Source organism: Branchiostoma floridae, chromosome 4 (genome assembly GCF_000003815.2).
Source record: "Branchiostoma floridae strain S238N-H82 chromosome 4, Bfl_VNyyK, whole genome shotgun sequence".
Lineage (NCBI taxonomy): Eukaryota > Metazoa > Chordata > Leptocardii > Amphioxiformes > Branchiostomatidae > Branchiostoma > Branchiostoma floridae.
The window spans coordinates 18751259-18778163 of record NC_049982.1 but is presented as its reverse complement, the minus strand read 5'-3'; the positions used below and the strand labels follow the sequence as shown (position 1 = coordinate 18778163).

The following is a 26905-nucleotide window of genomic DNA, read 5'->3' as shown; positions in this document are numbered from 1 at the left end:
GTACCAGGGTTTTTTTTAATGACCAGCCTGCTAATAGAGTCCATTCCAAGACACCGTGCGGATGTTTGTTGCCATTGTTTAGAATTGATTTTAAAGTTTTGTAATTATATGTCTAGGACATTTGATACTTCTGAAATATTTTCAACACTGTTTCAACTTTACAAATATTTCCCTGGTCCTGTAAAAGTTTGGAAATATTCATGGTGTGGAATTGGATACTTCTAATGGTTTCTAAATAATGATAACAGCATATTACCATTATTTACCATTTTCTACCATTTTTTGTAAATGGTTCGGTGGGCTGGGAAGATAGCAATTCATACATCCTTGCAAAGTATGGTTGGGTGCCATGCAACAATGGCCCACCACAAAGGATCCACCAGTGCCCAGCAGTAAAATCTAAAAATATACAGATGCAACAATAGGGCTTACTTTTATGGGGGCAATAAACTAATTTTACCATTTGGCCAGGTTTACCATTTTTTGTAAATATTTGTAAATGGGAAATAATCACAGAGAGGTTTCACAATTATTCTAAATAAAGATATTTTTGTACCGTTACTTTCAAAATGTTTCTAAAATATTCAAAGAAATTCAAATAAATGAGTATTTTCTTAGTCAATTTTTTGAAAATAATTTAATTATTGTGGCTCAGATATTCTTTTATTCAAAATAATTCAGACTAATTATAAATATCGCCTAAAAACCCTCATGGTGTCTTGGAATGGACTCTACTCCCCTTTTGTGGCAATTTTAGTGTGCATGTACACAGCTGTGAGTTTTGGAATTTGCAAAAATAAAACGAATCAGATTTCGAAATGAATTTATATCATCACATATTCTAGTTTGTACAGTTGCTTGAAGGACCTAAATGAACCTGCTGGATTTACATGAGTTAGGAGAGAGTTCCACCAACTGCTCTAGTGGAATATATCTTAAAGTTTCTGTTTCACAGCAGTTGAAGTCCTCCCTGTGTTCCATGGCAAGTGTTGAGTGCATGAATTTCAGTTTATTGTGATTGTGAATGGCCAAAATGAGAAGAGAGAGGAGAGATAGAGAAAGCAAGAAAAGGAGAAAGCTATCAATTAAGATGAATGTTCAGTAATTCATGTCTATTTTGTCACCTCTTCGTTTGAAATTACATAGCAAAGAAATTTACTCAATTATGCACTTATCAAATGTATCCACACTATCACCAGGGCAGAGGTGCCTAGTTAACAATAACCAGGAAACAACTTCCAAACAATATCATGTCAATTTTATTAAGGGCTGGAGGCAATATTTGATTGTCCAGGCACCCGTTAAACCCCTCCCATATCTATTTACATTCATTTGATAAATCCTACATCCTTTAATGTCCATATACAGTACAGGCACACAAATCACATCTCAATTTTTTGTAGACTTGGAAGTCAGATTGTAAAAAAAATTGATATCCAACAGTAACCTCCAAAAACATTGGATCAAGTTTAGATTGACATATTCTGTATCATTACTACTGTACAATAACTATTCAAAACATGGTTTTTCAATTTGTTAACCATCGCACAACAGTATCAACAATACATCCACCATTTCTCAATGCTTTTTATCTTTGCTTAAAGTTATACATACCAAAGACGTTATATAAGACGTCTTTATACATACATACATACATACCAACATTTCATGAACTTTATATACAGACTTTAAAGAAACAGATTGGTTTGATTTACTGATTCAGAAGCTAGTTTTTGCACTACAATAGACAAGTTTAAGATCTAGGTAAGTACACAAAATACAAATTGTCCTATGATCAGAATTCATCTAATCTTTTTGTATCATATGACAAAATATAATGTAAAGATAATCTCTTATTACATTGACCGCTATTCTTGAAAATAAACAAAGCCACTAGAAAGCATTTGCAGATCATCGAAAATACCTTTCTCGTAGCATGGTATCCCGATTATGTTGAAGTGGATTATATATATCATGTCATGAGAGGTTGCAGGCATCACTTCAAGGACTAAAAAAAAAGATGCTCTCTGACTGAAAACATTGACATGAGCATCAAGCATTGCAGATGTAAAAGATGATGGATTCTTTACTTCATGGTCCAAAACCAGAATGCCAAGGAGACACCACTTTTGGGGGGTACGTCATGAAGTCCATCCCCTGATACTGGCTTTTAGCATAGCGCTGTTGCAGTGGGGAGGTGAATGGGCTTGGTGGGCCATAGTGCACAGGGTCTGCCTGAAAATAGAGGGAAAGTTTCATTAGCCTTACTGTTACAGATACTTTGAATGTCAGTAACATTATGCAGTGAACTCTCACAGCCTGTATCACATACTGGATAATGAACATTTTGTATGCTTGGAACTTAAAGATATCATATGAAAGTATCTGGTGGTAAAATGTACTTTGTTACACTTCATAAACTTATGGTAAACATGCTTTCACAGGTCAACACTGACAATGTTCTTGAATATATGGATGTGACAGCTTGGTGTATGTTGACAGGCAGAAATTACAGATGATGGTGTAAGCTGTTTGTCTGTTGACATGTTTGTTAAAAAAAGTCCTCACAGACAAACAGTGTAGAATGTTCAGAACAGACAGACAGGCAGACAGATAGAAAGACATTAGCCAGAGAAAAGTCAGGAAATTGCACAGGACATCAGAGCACAGAAGAGCAATCAAATTCAAACAGAGCTACTTTTTGCAAAGTTTGTTAATTGTTCCAGACACAAGTTGTTTTAATGGTCACCAATAAGGTCTTTTACACCGTCAAAGATCACTGACAATGTTACAGAAGATAGACAGCATGTAGATGTATGTTTCTGTACTATTAGGATAAACTAAAAGTTACAAAATGTTTTGCACAATCGGATACACTTAAGAAGGACTTGAATATTGATATTGAATATTCGCTGACCTTTTGCTGTCTACCAGACAGAGGTTACAGGGGGGCGGGGCATGGGGGGTTGGAAGCCCGAGTTATGTTGACTGTTAATGATCTGCATGCCGGTTTCATGCTGCTTGGACGGGGGAAGGAAGGTGCCGGGGAGGTGAACACGGATCCCACCCTGGGACTACAGGGGACAGAAAATATGTTCACATCAAGGAATTTCATTGGACATTTATAGGAGTGATATTTATAGGAGTGATATTTCAAAAAAGAAAGAAGACACAACATTAAAAGTGGGGATCTTTGGTGCAACAAAAGGGGCAGGAAATAAACTATGAGGGCTAGGTTTGTGATAGGTAGAGATGGTACGACAGGTGTGACGCACAACATTGACACACTGAAGAAGCTTGACACGTTTCAGAAAACCAGAAGTGTTCAGAAGTAGAATGACATGACACTTTGTGCGGCTGTGCAAGCAAAAAAGTAAATGATGACAAAATGTAAATTTTTGCTGCCTGCAGTGATGGCTACGGTTTTATAAAGGGCACAAAAAGAAATGTGATGATAGTCACAACACCAGTACCTACCTTTCTGCAGTCTATAGACTTAACAGTAATCCAGGAAAAAAATTTATGACCAGCAAGCCAAATATGGAGAAAGAATTAAGCTGTGAAACTTACAGATTTAGTAAGTCGGTTAGTTCCAGCATTGGCAGGGACATATTTCCTTAGAGGGGCCGAGCCTGCACGGGCACCTCCTGCATACAGGGTACCTGATGAAGAAAATGACATGTTATACTGAGGAAAGCACTACTTGAACTCATGATAAGGCCATGCACACTTCAATGTTGGGTGTGGCAATGTGAGGAGGTCTTAACCAGTAACAGGGAAGGAGCATAAAGAATGTGAACTGTCATTAAGAAATGCCTTCTGAGTGGAATAAGTTATCAAAGCATAAAAATGCCATTAGATAACATTGTCTATGAATACTGCAGACAATTTAGGGAAGAGCTTTTGATAATTTTCATCATTGTAAAATTGGTTTTGTTTTTAAGACGCTCTGATCAAAAAAACTAGTTGACGATGGCATATGTACCAGGGACAGGATCAGGCCTGCCGTTCTGCAGCTGCGTGCGGGACTGTCTGAGGGCGCTGCTGTTGTCGTTCCCCAGGATCAGCGCTCGCTCCTCTCCGTACTGCGGGTGGGTGGGCATGCCGGGGTGGCCTCCGTGGGGATGTTTGTCAGGGGACAGACTGGGAGGACTTTCCTTCTCTCTGCATGGGTGGGGAAAAATGACAACCATATGTAATCTTCACATTTTTAAATGCCTTACCCTAAAATTTCTTTCACATGTTCAACTTTTACCCCATTCATCAGAAAGTGAAATCGTCAGGGCTGTTTCAGAAGTTATGTTGGGATGGAAATTGGTTAACTCTGCCAAATTCTATCTAAAGTTCTATACCTCTTCACTTCTATTCTATTGTTGGGACAAGCCATAAAAAGACTTTGGTTACTTACATCAGTGACTTATTAACAATCTCACATCTCCAGATAACAGGACTGAAGAGCATAATACTATATAATATAATGTCCTCCTCAATAAGATTCAAAAGTAAAATTTGTCTGTACTGTACCTTCTGAGGAAAGGGACCTGTGGCTGCTCTCGTGACGTCACACCGCTGTGACCGCGGGAATTCTGTCGGTCTGTTTCATCACCAAAGGGACTCCCAAACCTCTGAGTTTCCTTTTCCTAGGATAGGAAGGTTAGGGTGAATTAGTTTTAGATAAACTTAGAGCCCTGCAAGGTTAGTTGGGGTGTGCTTACACCATTACCCCATAAGCTATCCACAGATGATATACAAAAAAAAGGTCCTTTTTTGTTTTAACACCATACCTTTTACATAATGACTTTCATCAGGTATAAGTTACCTGGTCTGTGCTGTTTTGTTCTCCCTCATCATCTGAGCTGTCATAACTTGGCACACTCTTGGCAAATCTGTGGGCAGCTGTCGTCCACGCAATGGCCTGGAGGAAGCAATGATCATAAATGTATATTAATTATGAAAGCAGCAAATACAATAATGTATTATTACTGGAGAACCACTTCTAAATTCCCAAAAAGTCCCATATATCAATGTTATGTTCAGCACCTGTCCGTTGGCTTTACACAGAATAGTGGTGCACTCCGGTCCTGTTCCCCACTTGTGCTGCTCCTTCCACAGGAAGTCTGTCGGGGGGTTGTGCCGTGCTGTGCTCGCAGCAACCGCTGCCCAGACCTGGAGAAACAGGGCAAAACAACATTAACAAACATTAGGGATCTGCTTTGATTGAATCCAGGACAACACAGATAGAAAATACAAACCACATAAAGTGCGGTTTTGCATTTAGAACATCAGTCATATGTCTCAATGTTCGTTAATGTCAATTATTGTTTACATAGATAAATATGTGCTGTGAAAGATAAACCTTGAACTACAGTTTATATGAATACAGAATATAATCTAAAATCTCAAATTGATAGCAGTGAGTGAGCTGTGAGCCAACTTATAACAAATCAGCACCAAGGACAGGGTAGGTTAGACAGAATCCTTGCAATTAACCCTCCGATCAGCACCAAGGACAGGGATGGTTACAAAACCCATTGAGCAGCAAATTCTACCAAATTGATACACTACAATGGCTTATGAATAGTGATATGGATATGATTAGATTTTGAATTTCTTTTGGTTAAAAAAAATTCTTTAAGGTAACCCACCGTAGCAGTCTGTGCTGCCTTGAGTCGCGTACGTGGTGGGAAACGGTACACCGCAACAGGATGTCCGCCAACATTCTGCTGGATCATGTACCCGCCAATCTCCTCATCAATGTTTGTGGCTTGGTTGAAGATTCTCACAAAGTGGCCATCTTGGTTCACTTCCAGGATCTTCAGATTCCCTGTTGCACTATGAGGAGAAGGCACACATCCATGTTAGATACTTCCACTCAGTTATATATACTGGACTTTTGTACCTGAAATATGTCATCTTATGCTTGAGTGATTTAGGGGAGCTCTGAAACAGGAATTTGGAAGATGAATGCTAAGCATATAACATATGTGTACTACATAATCTTTTCCTGGCCTCAAAGCATCTAAAATCAATATGGCTGTGCAGTGTAACTAAGATGCCATTTGAGTGCAAATCAAATAAGAGCATATAAGAAAGCAATGAAAACATCTACACTGACCTTGTTGTTGCGATGTGATAGTCATGAGAAGTGGACGACCACTGTGGCCGCCCACCAGGAGGGCTGGACTTGGGGTGGACCTTGGTGAAAACTGTGTCCCTCTTCAGGTCATTAAACATGGAGTCAAAATAGTCCCGACCCTGTCCCAGAGGTGCCACGGGGGTCGAGTGAGGTCGTGGAGGGAGTTTGGAGATGTCTGGACTCCTGTGGTGGCCGATGTCACTGTCGTCAAACTGTAAAGACATTGTGCATAGTTCCAATACCGATATGCATGTATGAAAACAGAGTCTTAAGGTTTTGCACATCCATCCAACGGGCCAATCCATTCACAAGATGGGGAACTAGTTACAAAAGAAATTGGTTGGGAGAGTTTGAGATTACAAGAGAAGTGCAGAATCAATAGTACATTTTCTTCAAATCATTGTTTCCTGCACCACATCTTATTCACATTAGCAAGTCTTCTCTTTCAATCACTGCATACCAAAGGCCGGACATGACACTCACCCCCCTGGGAGAAGCTGTGATTGGTCCAACAGGCTTGCTGCCCATAAGTGGTGATGCTAGCTGTCCAAAGCCGGCCGGCAGCTCGCTGGGGTGGGCGGGAGATCTGACGATTGGTGCTAACGGGGAGGCAGAGCTGATTGGTGGGATGGGAACTGATATCTCAGGCTGGCTTCTCTGGGCAACCTCAATCCTGGGGGGACATATTAAACAATGTTGTTAGCAAAGCAACCACACATCCAAATGTTACAATTTTACTTCTCCTTAAGTAAATGTTTCTTTGAGTTATACATTGTGGTTGGTCAGTATAAGAAAGTAATCATAAATATCTAAACCTCCATATCATTACGATTAAGGAGATTATAGAACCTCTTTGCTGTAATGTAATGTAACAGTAGCTAGTAGAATAATGTATTAAAACCCTGCAAATTGAATTCTTCAGAAATTGCTTGACCTTTGACCCCTTTTATCCCAAGTTTTCCCACCTTTTGTCCTCATCTTGCAGCATCCCACGCAGAGCCTCCATCTCTGTTCTCATTGGTGTTCCCTGTGCGGAGACAGGGTCCACCTCCCTGACCTTGGCAATGAGAAGGTCCTGCATCTGGCGCAGTTTGTCCTCCATGTTCCTCAGGTGGGACCGTGAGCGGAACCGCTCCTGGTCCAGCGACTCCTGCAGGGACCTGCTCAGCTCCTCAGCGTGGGACAGCTGTGGGGAATATGGGTGTAACTGTCTGTTAGGGTGTTGTATCTTCAAAACTTCATGACTACCTTTATCTTTGAATGAAGAATGACATTCTGTCACTGTCTGTAAATCAAAAGATCTCTTCACTTCAATGTCTTTAAAGATGATTACCTGGCTACAATAAAAGTTATCCTCAGACACAGAGACTTGATCAATCAACCAGTAACCCACCTTGACCTCTAAGCTCCTGATCTGGGCCCTGAGGTCATTGACTGTGATAAGCAGTTCTTGGTTCTCATTGGTCAGAGAGGTGATGGTGCTGTTGGACACTTCAAGCTGCTGATGAAACTCACGGAACTGGACAGACACAAGAACACTGGTCAGCTTCAGAGGCAGTGTGTGTGTTTTTTTTAAACAGACCATTTTAATAATAACGTTTTAAGATGCAGTGTTGTAGTTTACATCATTACCAGTAAAGAAATTTGTGATAAACTTAGTATTTCATTGATGCGCTAGTCTATTATTATTAAACAAAAATTGTACATCTAGTACAACATGAATCTATTCACAGCAAAAGAACAGCTGCCCTCTGTACTCACCCCAGCATTGTACTTTGACTCCACTTCATCCTGGTACTTCCTGATGTCTGCATCACATGCATCCTTCACCTTCTGGATGATCTCAGCAGCGTTCCGGTCCCCTCCACTCATCTCACGTACCTTAGCTTCCAGAGCCAGAACCATGGCCTCCGATCCCTCCAGACGGGCCTTCAGATCATGTGTGTCCTGCAGAAAATCATCATGATTTCATTGCTGCTAATAACATTGAAGGTTGATGGTTACATCAAACAAAATGGAGGCAGCCAAAACATTTTCCTTCTTCTAGTCAAAAAAAATTGCTTCCTTTTTTCAGTCAAGTATACATGCATTGGTACTGTTATACAAATTTTCATGACGTACTGCTCCGTGGATCTGGTCTCTGAAGGACAGCTGTTGCTGCATTCTGTTGATTTCCTCCTGGGCCTCCATCCTTCGTAGTTGCTCTGCCTCCAACCTGTCAATCAAAAGGAGCACAATTATTATCATCAAAGGTTATCATTGATTGTATGATGCTAATACACATGTATATAGAGATATCATGTAATTTTCTGTGATCCACGCTGATGAACACCTGTGCTGATGATAGGTCCCCAGTTGATTCTATAAGATTGTCTCAGGTATGCAGATGATTTGAATTCCTGTATTATCACAGTGAAGCAATGCAGCTTTTAACGACCTAAATTCTACTACAAACTTTATTTCACACTTGTGCTACTCTTTAGCTTTCAGTTGTGCATTGTGACTTGGGTTATAAAAAAGTGACCCAAACTAATTATCCCACCTCTCTGGATCCGACAGCCTGTCAGCAAGGAATAAGCAATCATACTGTTACAGTTTTACTTTTGCATGTAATGGTATGATATTACTGTATATGTAAAACAGCATAAAAGTAATCATACAAAATGATAAATATTGTTGTCTATTCACCTGCAATTATTATAAGTGTTTAATCACTTTCTTGCTTTAAAGAGGTATAAACTACTTTAATTTGTATCATTTTTATGTCTCAGTAATTTTAGAGCTTCAACTGCATTATTAACTCCAAACGTGATGTTCGCATACTAATTCAACCATAAGGCTGCAATCAGTAGGACTAGTTGATAATTTGACAATAAAACCATTACATAAATCATTAAAAGGACCTTCTTTGGAAGTTACTGCTATCATCAAAAGATCACATACTTCCTGTTCATTTCCTCATAGCTCCTGCGGACATGGTCTAGCTCCCTCTGTTGTGATTCCAGTGCAATGGTAGGCTGCATGGCAGCAGTGCGGGCACCCTGAGGATAAGAAATAGTGGACTTGTCAGTGAATACACTCTGACTGTATTGTGACAAATGTGAATTCAACTAGCAGAGTGACATTTTAAGATAATCCTTTCTGTAGTGCACAGCGTCTGCCACATTGTAGCCACGATAGACTTAAGGCTCCCATTTTTAATGTCATGTTTGGGATCTCCAGTCCTCACCTGTATCTCAGCATCCTTCTGTGCCAGCAGACGCCCACAGTCGTTCAGCTCCTGCTGCTGGCGGGAGATCTGCTGGTTACTGATGTTCACCCTGGGATGAAAGAAAGGTGCAGGAAATAAGCACAATAGAGCTTTAGAAAAAAACAGTTCTGGAGTAAATTGATTTCTAATCAGTTATTTCACTTTTAATTAGTTATGTGGAGTGTAACAATTCATTACTTTTATGTTTTATTGTTGTTACGCCTCTGTGATAAGGACAAAAAAGAAATATCATGCACATGGTACATTGAATTGCAAAGACAATGAAATGCAGAATGATGTTACAAATGTAGTAACTCTCTGCCACACATTGAAGAAAAACAACTGATGAATAGTTCTGAGGTACCATTCATAATTTCGTCTTCTTTGAACTTTATCAATGATTACCTTCTGGAAGAAAAATTTTAAAAATGTAGAAAATGAATGCAGAGTTCGGTTGAACCCCACTGTTACACAACACTTCCCTCAGAATTGCTCATAAACAAAGGTTTGTAAATCTGACCTATCCTGAAGGTCGTTGGCGAGACGTGAGTTCTTGCTGTTCTCAATCTCGAGTCTCGACCTGTCCAGGCTGACCTCCTGTAGCTTCCCTCGCAGATCCTCAACCTCGTGTTCATACAGGTTCCGCAACGTCACCATCTCCTCCTCGAAGATCTTTGTCTGCGCCAAGATGCTGGCAGTGTCATTCTGAGGGATTGTGGGAAATTTTGGTAATGACTAATGTTAACATTTCATGAAAGACGAATCTTCACAGACATTTATAAATTTTTCATAAAACATTTAATCATGTGGTATTTCTTTATAAAATTTTTATAATAGTACATGGCAACACCACACACACTCTACGAATCATAAGAATATGATCCTTTAAGAGTTAAGAATATTAGTATTGTAGTCCTGGTTGAAATGAGAAATCTATTCTTCAGTTGAAAGTTACTTGTCCTGAAAATTATTCCAAAGATCAATAGGAGTGAACCATGTTTAGTAAAAATGATTATCATAACCCATCCATGCATTCAGATTTTATCGTCCACCTGGTCAGTGGTGAGACGATGGCGGTTCACGTAGGAAGCAAACATGTCGCTGCTCTGCGGACCCACCTTCTCCTGGTACCGTGGCGACAGCGACGTACTCATGGCGACTCCTGCGAGGCACAAAGAAAAACCGAACATGGTGTCAGAAACTGGGAGTGGTTAGTAAATAACCCACTGAGGCGTACGCTTCCATACATACTTGTCACCATAAAAGAGTTTACTTAGGGGCAACACCAGTTAAACATTAGGCTACAAAGGTACTGTAAGATGAATCCTAAACATAAACATTTCCTTTTTTTCACAGTGCATGAAGCAAGTTTGAAAAAAAAAATTGTGGTTAAGATTTAGTCAAAAAATTTTTGCAATCAATAGACACGCAATGGTGAAACAACTAATGGGTATTGATTGGAATCATTGGACAAAGGCAAATGCCACTTTGTCTCATAGTTGGCTTCCCTTGAATGAGTGAAGAAAGGAAAACTAAATGGCTTGTACAAAGTTCAACTCCAGAAGCAAAGAAAGTCAGACTTTAATTGTGACAAATTGAAAGGTCATTTCAATACAGATCTCAGCATGGCATTTCTTCAAAGAATGGTTGACTTGGTTACTTGAAAAACATGTTATTCAGTGATTGAATTCTATTGCAAGTATTAGAATTTCTCTGGTACTCTTCCACATGATTAATGAAGAAATTGAAAATCTGGCCTGATTGCTAAGGAGTAACAACATTCATTAACATAGTAACACAACAAATCTGGGTTCCGGGGTTTTCTTCTGTTTGTTTTGAGGAATGCACCATGGCAGTGAAATCAAATTTAGCAAAGGCTTTCAGGCGGCCATCCTAATAACAACTATAACACAAAGAAAGTGAAAAGACATGGACAATCGTGTTTCACAACAGGTGGATAAAGGTGTATTGTTACCTTCATGTAAGGTATTGTTACCTACATGGCCACCTGTCTGTCTCACCACTGCCAAACTCGAATCTGAGTTACCTTAAAGTTAAACAGTGTCAAGTGGACGGCTTCCTTTTTATTTCCTGCTCTGAATTGCCTTTTGAAACACGGTGCTATTCGTTGAAGGATCTGGTTTAAGTATCATCAAGAGAGAAATGTGATCTCTCTCCAAAACCAACTGATACATTATCCAGGTAGGTACCTGTTACACCTACATGCCATCCTTAGGGAGTTGAAGGCCTGACATTAAAAATTCATGCAAATTAGAGGTATAAAATTAGTATTACATGGAACTATAACCACGAACAAATCACTGGGACTCCACAAGCGTGTACATAATGGTTTGTTATAGGACAATTATGACCACTTGTTGCTGGGATTTGTACAGTCTGAGAGTCTGACCAAACACAAGCCGGTTTAGTAAAAACGACCCAAACTTTCTCACATCCCAAACAGACAAGAAAATCACATGCTCACCGTTGTGGCTTTTTTCCGTGCTTCTTCACAGTCTAAAGGGCTTCTCCAAGCCCTTATTCCACTAGATGTAGTGTTGTTGTACTCGTGTGGGCAGCCAAGTGGGAGTGTTTGCTACGGGAAACTATAGCTAGGTGCTTTTGTTGTCGGTTGCCAGGTGCGAAGGGGACGATGAACTTTGGCCCGAGATAGCGGGATAGCAGGGGTGGGTCATTACCGCTGCAAAATGTAAAACCGTTCCGCGCAACAACAAAATTATCAAGCTGCGTTCATTCTACTGGCACTAAAACTCCAACTAGGAGATAAATAATTAAAACAAAATATTTTGTAAATCTTTTTTACAGGTAACGTTACACATATCGTTAATATCATGCCTATTCCATGTGTTCAATATGTTTGGATGACAAATTTGACAGATGTGACAGGTGGCTGAAATGAAGCGCCCCCAGCAGACTACCTGTGGTACTTCATCATGTCTGAGCCGTTTTGAAGCGACGTCTATCGAAAGATTGTGCAATGCATTATATACTGGAGCTTTCCATTGATCTGTGAGCCGCCACCAAGAGCCACGAGAACAGAGATTTCACAAATCAAATGTCGCTATTATTATAAAAGCATATCAAGTTCAACTAGATATGCCAAGTGCAGATTTCCCCTTGTAGTCCAACTGTGTTAGTTTAATACGTTCGGTTGGAGATCTATCAATCATATGATAAAGCACTTACAGTATCGTCAATATTTCCAGACTTTCCAAGCCTGAATTTTTCCTTGCTTTATTTGATAACAGTGAGCAACACCCCCCTCTTGTAAGTGGTCTCGTCCTGCCAGCCTCTCGGCCTGTGGCCATCCCATGGTGCCGTGCGCGGGTTGTTATCGGAAGTGTCGAGCGGCAAACGGAGGTGATTCCTCGGCCGGAGAGCTCAGCTTTCCCCGCGGTTTTCTCCTCACATTTACGGTGATCTCCGGATCTGGATCCGCCGGAAGTGTGCTGTGATACGAGGGAATTTGGAACTCGCAGAAAATTGGGCGCGGGGCGGTGAATCACACGCAGAAGCGTATTGTATAACCGTAGACAGAGTGCTTCTGTAAGAAAAAACCGTGTTCACGTTTGTCGTGCAAAATCGTGCCCTTGGAAAGACTCCAACTATCTTTGCTGATATCCTTGGAAGACAGCTTCATTTACTGTTCCCTACAACAGGTAAGTCATGTTTGTGTTGGGCCACCAAACGTCGATTAATCGGTGTTTGTCAGAGTTCCTCTCAGGAAATATTCACTAGGTCAGACGACATGAAACCCTCGCCACTTTCGCGGTCACGGTCACTTGAGTGACGAACTCTTCCGGTTCCAGCTTTCAAAGCTGCTCGCAATCCTCGAAAACTTGAAAAAATCTTCAGGATTCGAAGAAGAAGCCATACAACATTGTCCTGTCAACGTTACATCTGACGTGTAAGATGAAAAATTGCTTGGAAATTGGTGGTAATTTGCGACTAGGTGCTGACTTGTCGTTCAACACGTAACGTGTCAGTGCTAACTGCTAGTTAACTATCTGTTAAATACATAGCTGGGCTTTCCTCTATACAAAGACTACAGCCACCTCTGGAATAGCATTTCATCGTTGTTGTTTGTATGATAGTGCTGTTGTATTAGTGTTTTCCTCTGTTATTTTACTGTTGATGTATTAAAGTGCGCGGTGAACCAAGGAAGGTACATCAGGTCATGACCTCTGCGGAAACCCACCTCCCCTCACAATTGTTCAGACATATTACCACAAAAGTGTTAATTAATCGGAATAATTATGACTTTTCACTGAAGGTGGACAGGAGGTTATGTTCAGTAGGGAGGGGCTTCTACTTCTGAATGATACATATTCCAGAAGTAGAAATGTATGTTGTTTGAGATCAGAGGGTTCTGTCACTAGTGTCAGAGATTGCTATATTTATACCAGTGATCAGTGATCACTGATAGTATGTGTGCGGCGCCCTAATTGGGGAGAAACCATATTGGAGAAACTAATTAGCTGATACCAGGGCCAATGCATGGTTGCAAATGATAGACATTTTAAACATATTGGCATTGTTTGGTTATCTTTGGACATGATATGAAATATTACAGGCCAAGATCTCAATCTCAAGGAACATTATAACTGCACTGCCTTACATATAACGTTACTCAGAAAGTGTTTGGCATTTTCGGCAACGTGTTAATCTTTTCAATACACACATAATGATTGCTGAGTCAACTTTAAACCACCAACATTTCCTTTAACTTTAAAGGCAATGTGTTTAGCCTTTACACAATCTGTCATACCGTATGTTGAATTGTAAAGAGAAACCATGATATTGGATAAGCTGTTGCTAAGACTTTAAAAGCACTTCAGTAAACCATGGAGTTAATGTTGGGACGTGGTCCAAGAAGGTTGCAACACCATATCAAGGTATTTGGGTCATGAGCTGGTTTTAAGGATGGTCTAGAAAATGCCATTTTGTGGTTGCCTACACAGGAGAAGCCCAGTCGCTCATGTCACCTACAGTACTTACAAAATCAGACATTCTCTTCAAGGTTTTGGAAAATTTAATGTGTATACGTATGTGTATCACAATAATTACACCGACATAAATTCCTCGGCTCAAAGGCTTGGAGCTCTCCTTGAAGTTGTTTTACTGTGAATGCATTTAGGTTTGCCAGGATTTAATTTTGTGTTAGCGGGAAAATGGAGCAACTTGGTTTTGTGTTGATGGTACATGTATGATGTAGTGCCATATAGTATGCTGTAGTCACATACTGTAATGTACTGTTTTCAGTTGACTGAGCAGCCACCGCAAAAACCGTGAACATAATGCTAAGGCGAACATTTCTGCATTTACAGTACTAGTATTATATTAGGTACCTCCTTATTTGTTAAATATTTCTGCATTTTAATGGTGGCATAGTTGGACTGTCCTTCAGCTAGGTCTAATTCCAAGATTGTGAATCAAAAAGCTAAATGCAGTTCTGCACCTTTTCAGATGCACCAGTACTTGCCTTATCAGGTCCAGCTGGCTTTAAATAATTGCTCTTTTGACACCTGGTCTGGGCCTCAAACATGGTGTTGAAATGGGCCACATGAACAGAGCACATCTGCATGCCCCAGAGACACTCAATACTGGGGATTCTCATGTTTTATTCCCTACTGGTGTCACCTGGGACATACTAGACTGCCTCCTGCTTACATGGCGCTATGCACAAGAATGGTTCTCTGTTTACTGTTTTACTACAAGCAAAGATGCCTAGCTCAGATGCATTTTTATAGCCTTGGTAGCCTCCGAAGTTACCACTGGCTCAGCCTTGCAAGCAGTAACTGTGGAATGTGTTTGGAACTAAAAATTACTTTTTACTTTCTGGCATAAGTTTACATGGAATCTAATGTGATATAGCAAGCAAGGAGAGAGAGAGCAAGAAGTACACTCTGCAAGAGTGAAGATCGGGTACTACAGGCGTCGCCTTCTTCCCGAGGAAAGTAAAAGTAAAGTATCAAAGTATCAAAGATATAACAGTCAACCTACATATATAATTTTACAGCTGGAAGACAAAAGATTTAGTCTTATTGGCCTTTTTCAGTGTATCCATCATATAGCATAAATATCGCTGATTTGATGTGTTTGTTAAAGGTAAGTTACTAAGTAATAAGTATCTCAATGTGAAATACAAAGTTTGTTTTGGGTTTCAACGCTTAAGAAAAATCACATACATGTTCATCTGGCTCAATTTGACTATACAAGGCATAGCAAAAATCTAAACTAAATGGTCTTATTCATAGTTACTCTCTATTAGTCTCTTCCATTCCAAGCTCACATTTTCATGCTGCACCTCTTTGTCTGTATGCCACCTGTATTTGTTACCTCTGCAGGGACGCCTTGTCCTATTACATGGTTCAGCCCTATTTCTTTTAGTAAACAGAAGCTCTGTAGGTTCTGCACATCTTTGACACAGACAACTACTGGCCCCCTTTCAATCAGTCTCATCCCAACAAAGAACACACTCCAACTGAGAGCACATTGTCGGTACATTTTTGGTTTTAGTCTTTTGCTTGCCATGGAAGCAAGGTTCAAAGGTCATGGGAATAATGCAGATGACTTTTTTCAGGACCATTCGTTACCCAAAGTCGTCTATTAGGGTCAGCTGTGTTAGTTCTAGGTTTGGTAGATACTCTCAAATTTGGTATATCAAGGTCACATGATAACATTATTCTGTTTGACATGTAATGATCAACTGGATTTCTTGATAGAACACATTATTGCTAGACTGTGGAGGAACTAATGACTGGATGCTTGACATGAACATGTATTTGCAAAAATGCTGATATCAATACTTATGTTTGCTTTTTACCATAATCTATTTGCTTCCTTGATAAAAGAAAATAGGTCGAATTTGTTGGTATTATGTAAGACAGAAGCTCTTGCTTCCAAAACTTTCCCCCAAGGAGTATACTTTTGTTTACTCTTGTTTTATTCAGTATTGGCTCAAGTATTGGCTGTTGTTTTTTGGGTAGATGTTTCTTCCTTTTTTTTATTTTTTATTCCAGGAGGTATGTAGGACGATGTGAAATATTTCAGACTTACTACTAATTTCCTTCCTGAATATACATATGCCTATAGTATTGCACGTTATCTCAGAAGAGATCAAAATCCCTGCCTACCACTAGGGCATCATCTAATGGTGCATGGTATGAGTGGATTTTTCCGTACAGGATTTCCAGATTACATAAATGTGTACTGGTATAGATTCTTTGTGCAGGTAGGTTAAATGTACCATGTCTGTGGTCTGTATGTCTGTTGTTAATCAGCTGTAGTATTGTGTTTTGATCCCATGTGCTCATTGTGTGGTGGCTCCAGATAGGGGATTATTATGGGATTGTCTCTGTCAATCTTGTTAGGCATTCCCCCTGGGCACTGGTAATCAAGTGAGTGTGCCTCTGCATTAATGTCAGAAATTAGAGACCAAGATGCTCATAAATACATGATTGCATTCAATTGTATGATAGAGGCTATATGCCTATAATGAAGTTTCTACAGTGTAGTACATTTATTGTGTTTACATGACATGAGAGACCCTGGGTAAAACTGAACATACAGTCAAACCTGCCCGAGCGACCACCTCTTCTCAGCGACCACCTGGCCATTTCGACCGCTTTTTCTTGGTCCCGATTTTTTTTCCCATTGACGTAAGCATTAAGCGACCTTTACTCAACGACCACCTGGCCAACGCGACCGCGACCGGCTCAAATTGGGACCCATAACGACCGCATCATTTTCAAAATTGAGGTTTTCACCGATTTTTTTATGATAACTAGCGCGATGTTGTGCTGAAATCGGCCAGTTTGCGTCGGATTTTGACTGTCATTACGATGTTATGTTTAGAATAAAGATGACGGCGGTCAATGGGTGGGTCAATGGGGCAGTCTACTGTAATATGGGAGGAAATTTCGTTGTAAGAAAATCCGAATTTAGTTGTTGCAGAAGTTTTCTTTTAAATCTATAGACTATCATTATAAAGTGAACGAATGCTGAAACGTATATAGCCTCATACTTTTTAAGAAAGATCTGTGTAGCTCATACCTTTTTAAGAAAGATCTGTGTGAGTGCTTTTGTCCAACTGTACTGTACATTCACCCGTGGTACGCTATCGGGACGTACCGGGCATCGAATTCGAAAGGTGCACCGTAGCTATTTCAGATACGGCGATCAAGAACACAGCGACGCATGGCTTGTATGGTAACTGACAGCATCAAAGTTCCCTTACTGTCTAAAACGTTAGGGTACAAATATTGAGCTTTAAAACACTGTATCATATAAAAGCTCGATACAAGCTTGGGGTTAAATTTACAATCTACAGTGTGCGTGTTGTATTTGACATTAAAGACCTTGCTTCTTTGCGTGCGTGCAGTGTGCTTGCTATTTGCCATTAAGCACAACGGAAACCATTTATACTTTGCATTGGGCATGTTTTGAGTCGATACTCTTCTCAGCGACCACCTGTCCAAATCGACCACTTTTCTCCGGTCCCCCAGGTGGTCGTCTTGGGCAGGTTTGACTGTACCTAAGAAATCCAGCCCCCAAAAAAGAGAAATGAGTCACATGGTTATCTTTCTGATTTTCAGAAGCTCTTAGGAGCAAAGTGTATTAATCATTTTGGCTTACTGAGATACTTGTGCAAGTCCGAGTACCAAGTCAAACTGCTTGTCAAGGACATGTGCGCATAGTCTTTCTTCAAATTCTTGAATTCTGTGTTTTTTATCCAACCCATCAAGCCCAAGAAAATTATGCACTTTTTGTGATTAAGTGGATTCAGGTTACACTGATACTCTACGAATGTAGCTGGAACTTAGTAGAAAACATGTGTCTGTGCCACAGAAAGGACTATGAGTATGAAAGATGTGCTTTCCAGAAAACTGTGACCTTCACAATACCAATCTGGAGGATGTGGACGTTACTCATTTGTTAGTGCCCTATAATGGTGCATTCATCTTTATTGCCCTTCCCAAGTTAAACATACATTACATGCTTCCGTTTACATAAAGCCTGTGTACAAATGACTCAACATCTTTGTACAATTCTGAGTTTGTTTGTCCTATTCTACAGGCGTCAGCGGTGCTGTATTGAGACCTGAATTTGGGCAGCAACCATTGTTTTCTGTAGCAACATTAGGACTCACAGTTTCCAGATAATGTACAAATAAAAGCATAGTCAGAGTGACCATTGGGGGTGGAAAATTTGCACTGTAGTGTTGCATATGCAGCATCCTAGTGATACTACATAATAGGACTAGCCTGGACATACAGATTTTTAGCTTTTGGTTTCTTTTGCAAGTATGTAGTTGACTGCAACAAGGAATGACAAAATAATAGCCAGCACACATAGTCATTTATCTCTTTAATATTGAACAAACAAGTTGCTGCCTGTTCTGCCCTAAGGTTCTCAGGCTAATTTTGAATAATTTTGAAATTATACCAAAAGGTTATACCAATGACTGAACGCATAAATGTTACATTGTGTGATGGAATGTTCAGCTATGACAGAACCATTGGTGTTCGGTCATGTGTATTGGAGTGATTCTGGATGGTAGCTTTGTCTGTCAGGTAATTACTGAAGATAATGGAGACAGGTTCAAGGACAAGACCCCTTAATTACTCCTTACAATATATCAGTTCCTGTCAAGTACTAGTAGAGTTATATATCCAGTGTTAATCGTCTATTTTTGTGCTAGTAATGATGAAGTCCCTATATAGCTCTTAAGAATGGTAAAAAATAAGAATTGTTGACTTAAGTTTACAGCTTCATGTTTTTTCTTATCCCCAAGTTAGGTTAGAGGTTAGCAAATACAAAAGTTTCTCCTTGCCCCCCACATGTGCAGTCTAAATCCCTAGAGTACCCAACCTAACAAACCAGAAAATAGGTCCACAATGGCCTGTTTGTTAATACTGGGAAATCTAATCACACTTTGTGAATAAGTGTTTGTACATGAAGATATTTTTTTCCAACCCTCTAAATATGTCTTGTACCAAGTACAAATTGCATGCAACTTAAAGCAATCTATAGAATGATAAAAAATGTGGAGGAGACCAGTTTTACTAGAGTGTTACTGTAGTACATCAAGTCGAACATTGGGGTATTTACACAGCCACTGCCTTGTCTGGCAGTCACTGCCCAATTGCTTAGTTACAGTCTTGGATACACACTTCACACAAGAGTGACAATATATGTGTGGGTATATTGTGGTGGAACAAGTGGTCACAAGGCCATGTTACCCTTTAATGTAATCTCCTTTCTACACAAACCTTGGTCACCTAGTTGTTTATAAGTAGAAAGGTCTTACTCAAAGACAAGAATGTATATAATGTGTATAATCATGTGACAGATGATCATGCATGATAATTTTTAGGGCATTGGTTGTTATAATTGTAATGTTGCAATTAGGTAGTTTATTCAAAATGTATTGAGAGGGACATACAAAAGTCAAATATTTGTGTATACCACCAAGGAATTGTGTTGTGTCACATCCAAATGAACTTCATTGAAGTTTTGAGGTTAGATTGATTCTTGTCATATATTTTGTCAGTAGACGACTTTTAAGAGGCAATGTCAGTTTGTTTCTGTCCGCCAGTAAGTACCAATCATCAACTTCTACAACTTTTGCCATTGCTCTTGCTGCCTTGACTTTTTAAGGGCAGGGAGTTCAAGGAGCCACGGTAGAGAACGGTATGGTAACCAGGCTAAGTAATTTTCAGCAGGAAAGCTTTGTGCATGGTCAGTTTTTAGTGAGTTGAGAGCAGAAATAATAACAGGGATCCCTCTAACTTACAAGGTAAATAATACCAAGATACTGAATACCAATGTAGGAGGGCTGAGCCATTCTGTAAGGTTGTTGATGCGACATGTAACTTGGCCCATCTATTCTTTAGCCTTCTGTTCCTTTGCTGATTGCCAAACAGTTCTCTGTTATGCTTCCCGGTGGAGTTACAGTTATGTGGTGCCTGCATTATCAGGGTGACCCCGGACATTGTTGTGAACAGACGTCATGTCATGAAGTCAGAGATTCTGTGTTATCTACTTGTACTTGTACAGTCCCACTCTCTTGCAAATGATTAGAGGTAGAGACTGAAATAGGCTTCATGCAAAATTTTTCCTCTGTGACAAACCAATCAATATGCATGTAGCTAACAGTACTGCATGTAGCGCTAGTTCACCTTTATTTGCAGGGTAACCTATATCCGTTGTACCTAAAACAGGGTATTTAGGGATATGACGTTAATGGACGGTGGTTTCAAATTGCATTTTTTTTCAATATAATGCAATTTGAGACCTTCGTCCGTCAACTTGATATTCCGTACTACTGGTGTTAAATATAACGGATAAAGGTTGCCCTGTGAATAAAGGTGAACTAGCGTTAGTGGTACTAAAACTTTGAAACAAAATTGAGCTGGAACGGTATTTTTCACTAGTTGAAGTGCAGGATTTGTAGGTAGGTTGTACTGTATATCTTCTTTGAAGCTGTTGGCTTTTATGATGTTACTGGTGCTACACTGGCAACTGGACACTGATTAATAGTTTGCTCATGTTTGAATATGATGTAGTTATGATTTCCTAGGACTTGACATATGCATATCTCTTTTACCATGTTATCGTTATTTTCAATGCAAAGAAAAAACATCCAATTCTTATGCAAATAACAATTGCATTTGATTCAGTTGTTACAGAGTCACATGCCAGTCATTGCTAGTTCCCTTTGTCAACATCAGCTGTCCTGTTGGTATATTGTTTTGTTTTTTCTGTACTGCAGGTCTGAGGTTCATGGTTGGAAGTTAACAGAACTGAGAAGAAATAACATCAAAGAGAAATAGAGGTAAGTCACAATGTGGGTAAAAATTAATGGATAATTTTGATATCTTCATGTACATCATGTACATTGTATTTGGAGAGTTTGCTGCACTAGAATATAGTAACAACTCTGCACTACAACATAGTGACAATTTATAATTTTCAACTGAAGAAGTTGAAAGTTGGTTATGGTGGAGTTGTCTTTAACTGTTTGTAAGCTGTATCTGTAATGGTATTAAATAGTATTGGATATGTGAACATGACTCCTGATCATGAGATTTCAAGTCATGGATGATTCACCTACTGTAGTCTTCCATGTAGCCACTCTACATGCTTTAGCCATCACACTTGCACTATCAATCATGTTTGCAAGAATCTCTTGTACGTCAGACCTGTTGATAAACAATGATGTACTGCTTGTAGACTATGTACCACATTTTGAAGTCCCTTGGAACAAATCTGCGTTAATTCTATTGACTTTCTAAAACTGTGCAATGAAAGAGAAGATGCTCTTCTTTCTTGTCGATTGAACAGATCACAAGTTGAAGGTGAACAAAATTGTTATCACACAGGGACCTGTACATTTTTGCCCAGGCACTCCTCAATACTAGTCCTCAGTTTTTTTTCCTATCTCAGATCTGTTACCAATTATAGTCATACAGGGAAGCAAATGATTCAGGAGATCAAATCTTGACCAAGAATTTGTGTTATCAACCCTAGTAGATCAACCCTTGGGCTCCCTTGGAAATCAGTTACTACGTTAACTGAAGGGACTACCCTAAAGATCAATAGATAAATAAATAAATAAAGTAGATAATCATCATCGATGCCGAGGACCAACAAGAGTAGATTGTCACCTTCAGCATAGATGGGCTGAGATACAGCTAGTCAAGAACGGAAAGTCAATTAAAGGAGAACAGACAATGAGTAAGAAGCAGTCTTTAGATGTAGAATGTATGATTTTATATAAGTTATATGTTCCAATTTATGGCCCCTCCATGCTGCCTTATGTCTGTCTACTCCAGATGTAGTCCCTCCAGCCCTTGCAGGAACAACACTGTAAATCGTAAAGACAGGCATTATCTTGGTTTAGTTAAGGTGCCATTCTATGAGTGAAGTAACTGTGTGGTCCTGTGCTCTCCCTCTCAATAATTCATGCCATCCACTGGTTACTGATCCTGTTGGGGGAATGGAATTAGTTCAAGGTCAGTCAAATGTTTTAATTGGGAACAACGTGACTTTGAAATGCTCTTGGTTTGTATGATGAAAATTTCATAAAGAAGATAGATTGACATAGAAGAGTTCTTTTTCAATCAGTTTTGACAAGTAGAAACACCACCTTGATGTATTCATACATACAGAGTCATGGATTTACTCTTTAGGATAGGTCATCAACTAAGTAAGAAGATAAATCTGACATGGCAGGATTTTTTGTCAAGATTGGAAAAAGTTGTGAAAGAAGAAAGTGGACTAAACTTGATCTGCTTTGAAAGTATGGATCTGATAATCATTTGTTTGTATCACTGTTAATTATGATAAAACAAATCGCAAGGTAAGGTAATTATAGACTGTGCAGGCTTGAAGTCTTCACTTGTTTCAACATTGAAGATATATTACTATACCTTTCTGACTTCCCCAGAACCCCTGTAGTTTATGGGAAGGCCACACGCAGTGGTCAAGTTTATCAGAAAACATCCATGGTGGGACAAAAAGCAGGCCTGCTTCAGAAGGGATTGACTTAGACTTGATTCTTTCTAAGACAACAAAGGAATATCTTACTGTACAAAAGAATGTTCTGAATTGAATGTATGTAATTACAATAACTAGGAATGCTATAACATGGAATGCTATTCAACTTTGAATATGAAGACACTACAGAAAAAGATTCACTGAGCAAACATGAAGTCAAATACACTAATAGATTTATTTTCAAAACATTAATACATCCAAATGTTTGATTGCCATAGAAACGAAGTATTTGCCTTCTAGGTAGTAACCCCCTTCTCTGGTTCATTGAAGGTGTAGTCTGTACAGAAAGAACATGTGGTAAGACTATATGTCTTCACCTTGGAATGCTTAAGTTTTCTGGTCCAACTCCAATACTGCAGTCTCAATAACATCTGTATGCCTTCAAAATCAGCCCATTGTTTTGTCCAGCCTGAAATTCATCATTCAAACTGTCAGCTGTAATTATGTGTCTTTCTGGTATTGGACCTGTGTTTATCTTGGCCCTCATGAATTTTGGATGATTGTATCGGGAAGGGAAGTCCTTCCTATTTGATGTAATTCAATTGACAAGTATGGTACTCATAGATCTTGGTAAGAACTTATGAGGTCTTCTTAAAGTTAATTTGCTAGTTTTGATCGTGCTAATAAGACATCTTATTTGCGTTATTCTATACTAAACTAAGTCTAACACTTGAATTTGCACCATTATCTTGATTGATCATGATACGAGGGGCGTGCAATTAGTAATGGTCCTGACCCATTTCCCATAGCAGGAGATTGATGAAACTTGGCACAGTTATTAGTCTTTCTCTTCATAGGAATCACCCAGAGTTATGCATTTCTCCCATCGTTTGATGCAGCTCTGGACACCGATTTTGTAGGACACCCCAGGTTGGTCCTCCAACTGATGCCTCACCAATGGCACAAGAGGGACGACCAGGTCTGGGAGCTGTTTCCACAGACTTCCAGCCACGTTTGAATTCAGGATGCCAGCGTTTTACAAGGTCATATGATGGGGCATCATCACCATAAGTTTCATTTATTTCATCAAAAGTCTTCTTTGGTGTGCGTCCTTTCAAATACAAAAACCGGATCACTGCGCGACACTCAACTGGTTCCATTTCACACCTGGTCCATTTCGCACCTGACTAAGTTCAAACACCAGTAAATCAGAAACCACAATTAGTTCAGAGCTGTCTTTTGCAACATAACCCATAGAGATATGAATTATTACACAGACAAAATTTCATTTAGATCAGACAACTGGAAGTGGGTCAGGACCATTACTTATTGCACGCCCCTCGTATAAGAACTCAGACTTTGAAAAGTCAAGGTTGTACAGGAAACTGAAGGTTTATAGATTTGAATGTGAAAATACTGTGCATATACTGCATGTGGCAAGAAAGTGCTCGCAAGAGTAAGGATATAGTTTGCCAATAGGTCAGTTTGTCAAGATAGTGTATCATATGTAAAGGACCTGCAACAATCTAGCACGATTAGTGATCATTAGTTACATGAACTAAATGTCTGTTATGTAACAGCCATGAACCCAAGACTTATAGGCACTTCCCCAGATGTAACCTTGGTCACAAATTTGATATATCAATGATAATGTGTAGCATATGTTTCTAATTTTGTGTAGAGCAATTTTCACTCACAAGAGTCCTGAGTCTCTGGTTGTGCTACGGTAGATACTGTAAATGTATTTAAGTTCCCGGGGATTTGATTTCGCGGAAGCTAGAAAAAGGACTTTGAGATGGTTTTAGGTTCACAGTACTGGGTAGCACCATGCACTGTGGTCTCTTACTGCCATGAAAAAATGTTTGCGGTGGTTTGGAGTTGTGGTGAATTGGCAATGCGAACATAAAACCACCGCAAACATTTTAGCATTTGTAGTAGATCCCACATCTTGGAGTCAGGAGCACAGCCCATCATGCCCCACCACAGGGACTCTTGGGGATCATAGCAGGACTTGCCAAATCATGTTCCATCAATCAGGGTTCAGGAACAGCATCAAAGGTTCAGGTCATCAAAGGTCATTTCAAATTGAAAGCACTGTAACCCTTGTAAATCTACTAAGCTGTAATCACTGTACGCTTTGAATGTTGAGGATTGTAGAGAGGTAGGCACATTACATATGGTGTCTTTCATTGATCCTTTGCAATTTTGTATGAACTTGTATCTGAATAATTTATGCTCTTAAATTCTCTACTCCTTCACTCTAACATGTCCTTTAACCTTTAAGACTGTTACATGTAAATATTTAATATGGTCTACTCCACCAATTTCCATTATTGTCAGGAGTCGTGTGACATTTCTTTCTACAAATTGAAATGTTAAATTTCTGACATCAACGTCATATACGATACCAGCAGGGAAGAAAATGAAAGAAAGTGAGGGGTAAATGTTTATGTTAATGACCTTTATCAATAGAGGTAGAATGATGAGTATCGCTGGGTGTGTGTTATAAAATGAATGTGGTTTTACACACAAGTTTGCAAAAGAGTCATCTAAACACTCGATTTGCTTGCAAGCTATAGTCCTATCAGGGTCAACATTTCTGAATGGGATAAAATCATTATACTGGTACTCAATGATGGAGGATATGATGTAAATCATGGATGTGGGTGGCCTTACTGTTTTAGAAACATGATTTTTAGTTTAAAGGCTCTTGTTGCTTGTCAGCTTGGTTACTACAGCTGTAAGAAATAAACTGAGTGACATATAGGTCTACACCTTTAACTAAGTTAAGTAATCACCAGCAATGTTTTTATGGCTTAAGTCTCCATTAGAAATATAGAGATAACTAGCTGTTGAATGTCTGTCATGTCTTGTGGGTGAACTAGTTGTTTATTTCTACAGTAGGTCCATTAGAAAAGCTAGAACAGACTTGGCAGGGTTGACAATGTTTCTTTTGGTAGGCTTAAGTCTAGATCTTGTGGTGTTGTTTTTGGCCAGTAGGTCTAGCTAGGCAGTCTAAATTCTTTTACATGTAAGCCAATGGCATCTCACACCAAAAGTGAGAAGAGTAATGTTTTGACCAGTGACACAGTCAATGTTTCTCATTGGTGAAACTGAAAGCTGTTTTGACTTATGGTACTGCTAAGATATGCTGTGTCACCTGTTGGAACCAGTTGTTCTCTGTGAAACAATGTGGGTATATTATGCATTCTGCACTTGTACCTGCATGAGGGCCCATCAACGCCTTATGCTAAATTCAGGAAGGCAGTAAGTGCCAGTGACTATGTCTTACATTATGTACGAGCAGGCCAACCCTTTATAAAGTTTATCCCAAAACCTGGCAGCAATTACACTTTAGATAGAATATTACACCTGATTCTGCTCTACATTGAATTCAAGCGGTCTGGCTACAATAAATGTGCAATTGATATGACTGATTATGCTTTAAGTGTACTTTCAAGGGTAACAACGTTTCTAGTATTAGGAATTTTGACATCATTATTTAAAGGCACAATCAGCAGGTATCCTGGGTTTTAAGGTATCTCGGTTGGCTAAATTGGCATTTAGACCTTCCACTGTTTTCTTATTAATGAATTAAGAAAGAATAGAGCCGTATCGAATGTTGATAGATGGGCATTAAAGAATTCTAAATCTGATTTCTTTGGGGCCAAATTGATGACGTCATTATTTTTATTACCTCTGATATTATTTTTTTTCTATGACAAAACACAGCACTTTGGTACATACCACTGTAATGAAACTTCGTTTTTCGTTGCATAATGATGAAAGCTACAAACTCACGGTTGCGCAAACTGATATCTACTAATGATATGTAGTAATTAGAAAATGTTTATTTTCATCTAATTAAAAAAAATTGATTTTTGATAACTACAGATCGTTAGTAGATATCAGTTTGCGCAACCGTGAGTTTGTAGCTTTCATCATTATGCAACGAAAAACGAAGTTTCTTTACAGTGGTATGTACCAAAGTGCTG

The 26905-nt window shown here is 39.3% G+C and overlaps 2 protein-coding genes across 7 annotated transcripts in view; one reads left to right on the top strand and one right to left on the bottom strand.

The window, feature by feature from the left end:
• Positions 1 to 1236: 1236 nt before the first annotated feature.
• On the bottom strand, positions 1237 to 12200 carry LOC118414034 (lamin-B1-like). 3 transcript variants are annotated; one of them, XM_035817776.1, is made up of 19 exons: positions 11872 to 12200; positions 10439 to 10548; positions 9907 to 10091; positions 9366 to 9456; positions 9080 to 9177; positions 8258 to 8351; positions 7898 to 8083; positions 7530 to 7655; positions 7102 to 7322; positions 6620 to 6809; positions 6116 to 6348; positions 5646 to 5832; positions 5041 to 5166; positions 4820 to 4915; positions 4525 to 4640; positions 3986 to 4164; positions 3571 to 3662; positions 2918 to 3074; positions 2070 to 2235 (listed from the first exon to the last, which is right to left on the bottom strand). In XM_035817776.1, exons 2-18 carry the CDS (start codon positions 10538 to 10540, stop codon positions 2928 to 2930), a joined length of 2469 nt encoding a protein of 822 aa, XP_035673669.1. In that variant the 5' UTR covers positions 10541 to 10548; positions 11872 to 12200; the 3' UTR covers positions 2070 to 2235; positions 2918 to 2927. The 3 variants fall into 3 exon arrangements, with proteins under 3 accessions (XP_035673670.1, XP_035673669.1, XP_035673671.1); XM_035817778.1 differs by having other exon boundaries at positions 10505 to 10548; positions 11872 to 12195; XM_035817777.1 differs by lacking the exon at positions 2918 to 3074 and having other exon boundaries at positions 1237 to 2235; positions 11872 to 12196.
• A 447-nt stretch (positions 12201 to 12647) lies between these two features.
• Positions 12648 to 26905, top strand: part of LOC118414056 (ras association domain-containing protein 8-like) — a 30577-nt gene continuing 16319 nt past the window's right edge. Inside the window, exons 1-2 of one of the 4 annotated variants that reach the window (XM_035817815.1) lie at positions 12648 to 13066; positions 21184 to 21246. The gene's annotated coding sequence lies outside the window, so the exon portion shown is untranslated. The remainder of the gene's footprint in view (positions 13067 to 21183; positions 21247 to 26905) is intronic. The other 3 variants (XM_035817810.1, XM_035817816.1, XM_035817812.1) reach the window with 3 other exon arrangements.

Excerpts from the sequence above, each read along its gene's own strand:
- LOC118414034 (XM_035817776.1), bottom strand. The coding sequence starts at position 10,540 with ATGAGTACGTCGCTGTCGCCACGGTACCAGGAGAAGGTGGGTCCGCAG. Across the intron at positions 9,178-9,365 it reads AGAAGGATGCTGAGATACAG|GGTGCCCGCACTGCTGCCAT; the intron begins GTGAGGACTGGA and ends TCTTATCCTCAG. Across the intron at positions 8,352-9,079 it reads TATGAGGAAATGAACAGGAA|GTTGGAGGCAGAGCAACTAC; the intron begins GTATGTGATCTT and ends TTTGATTGACAG.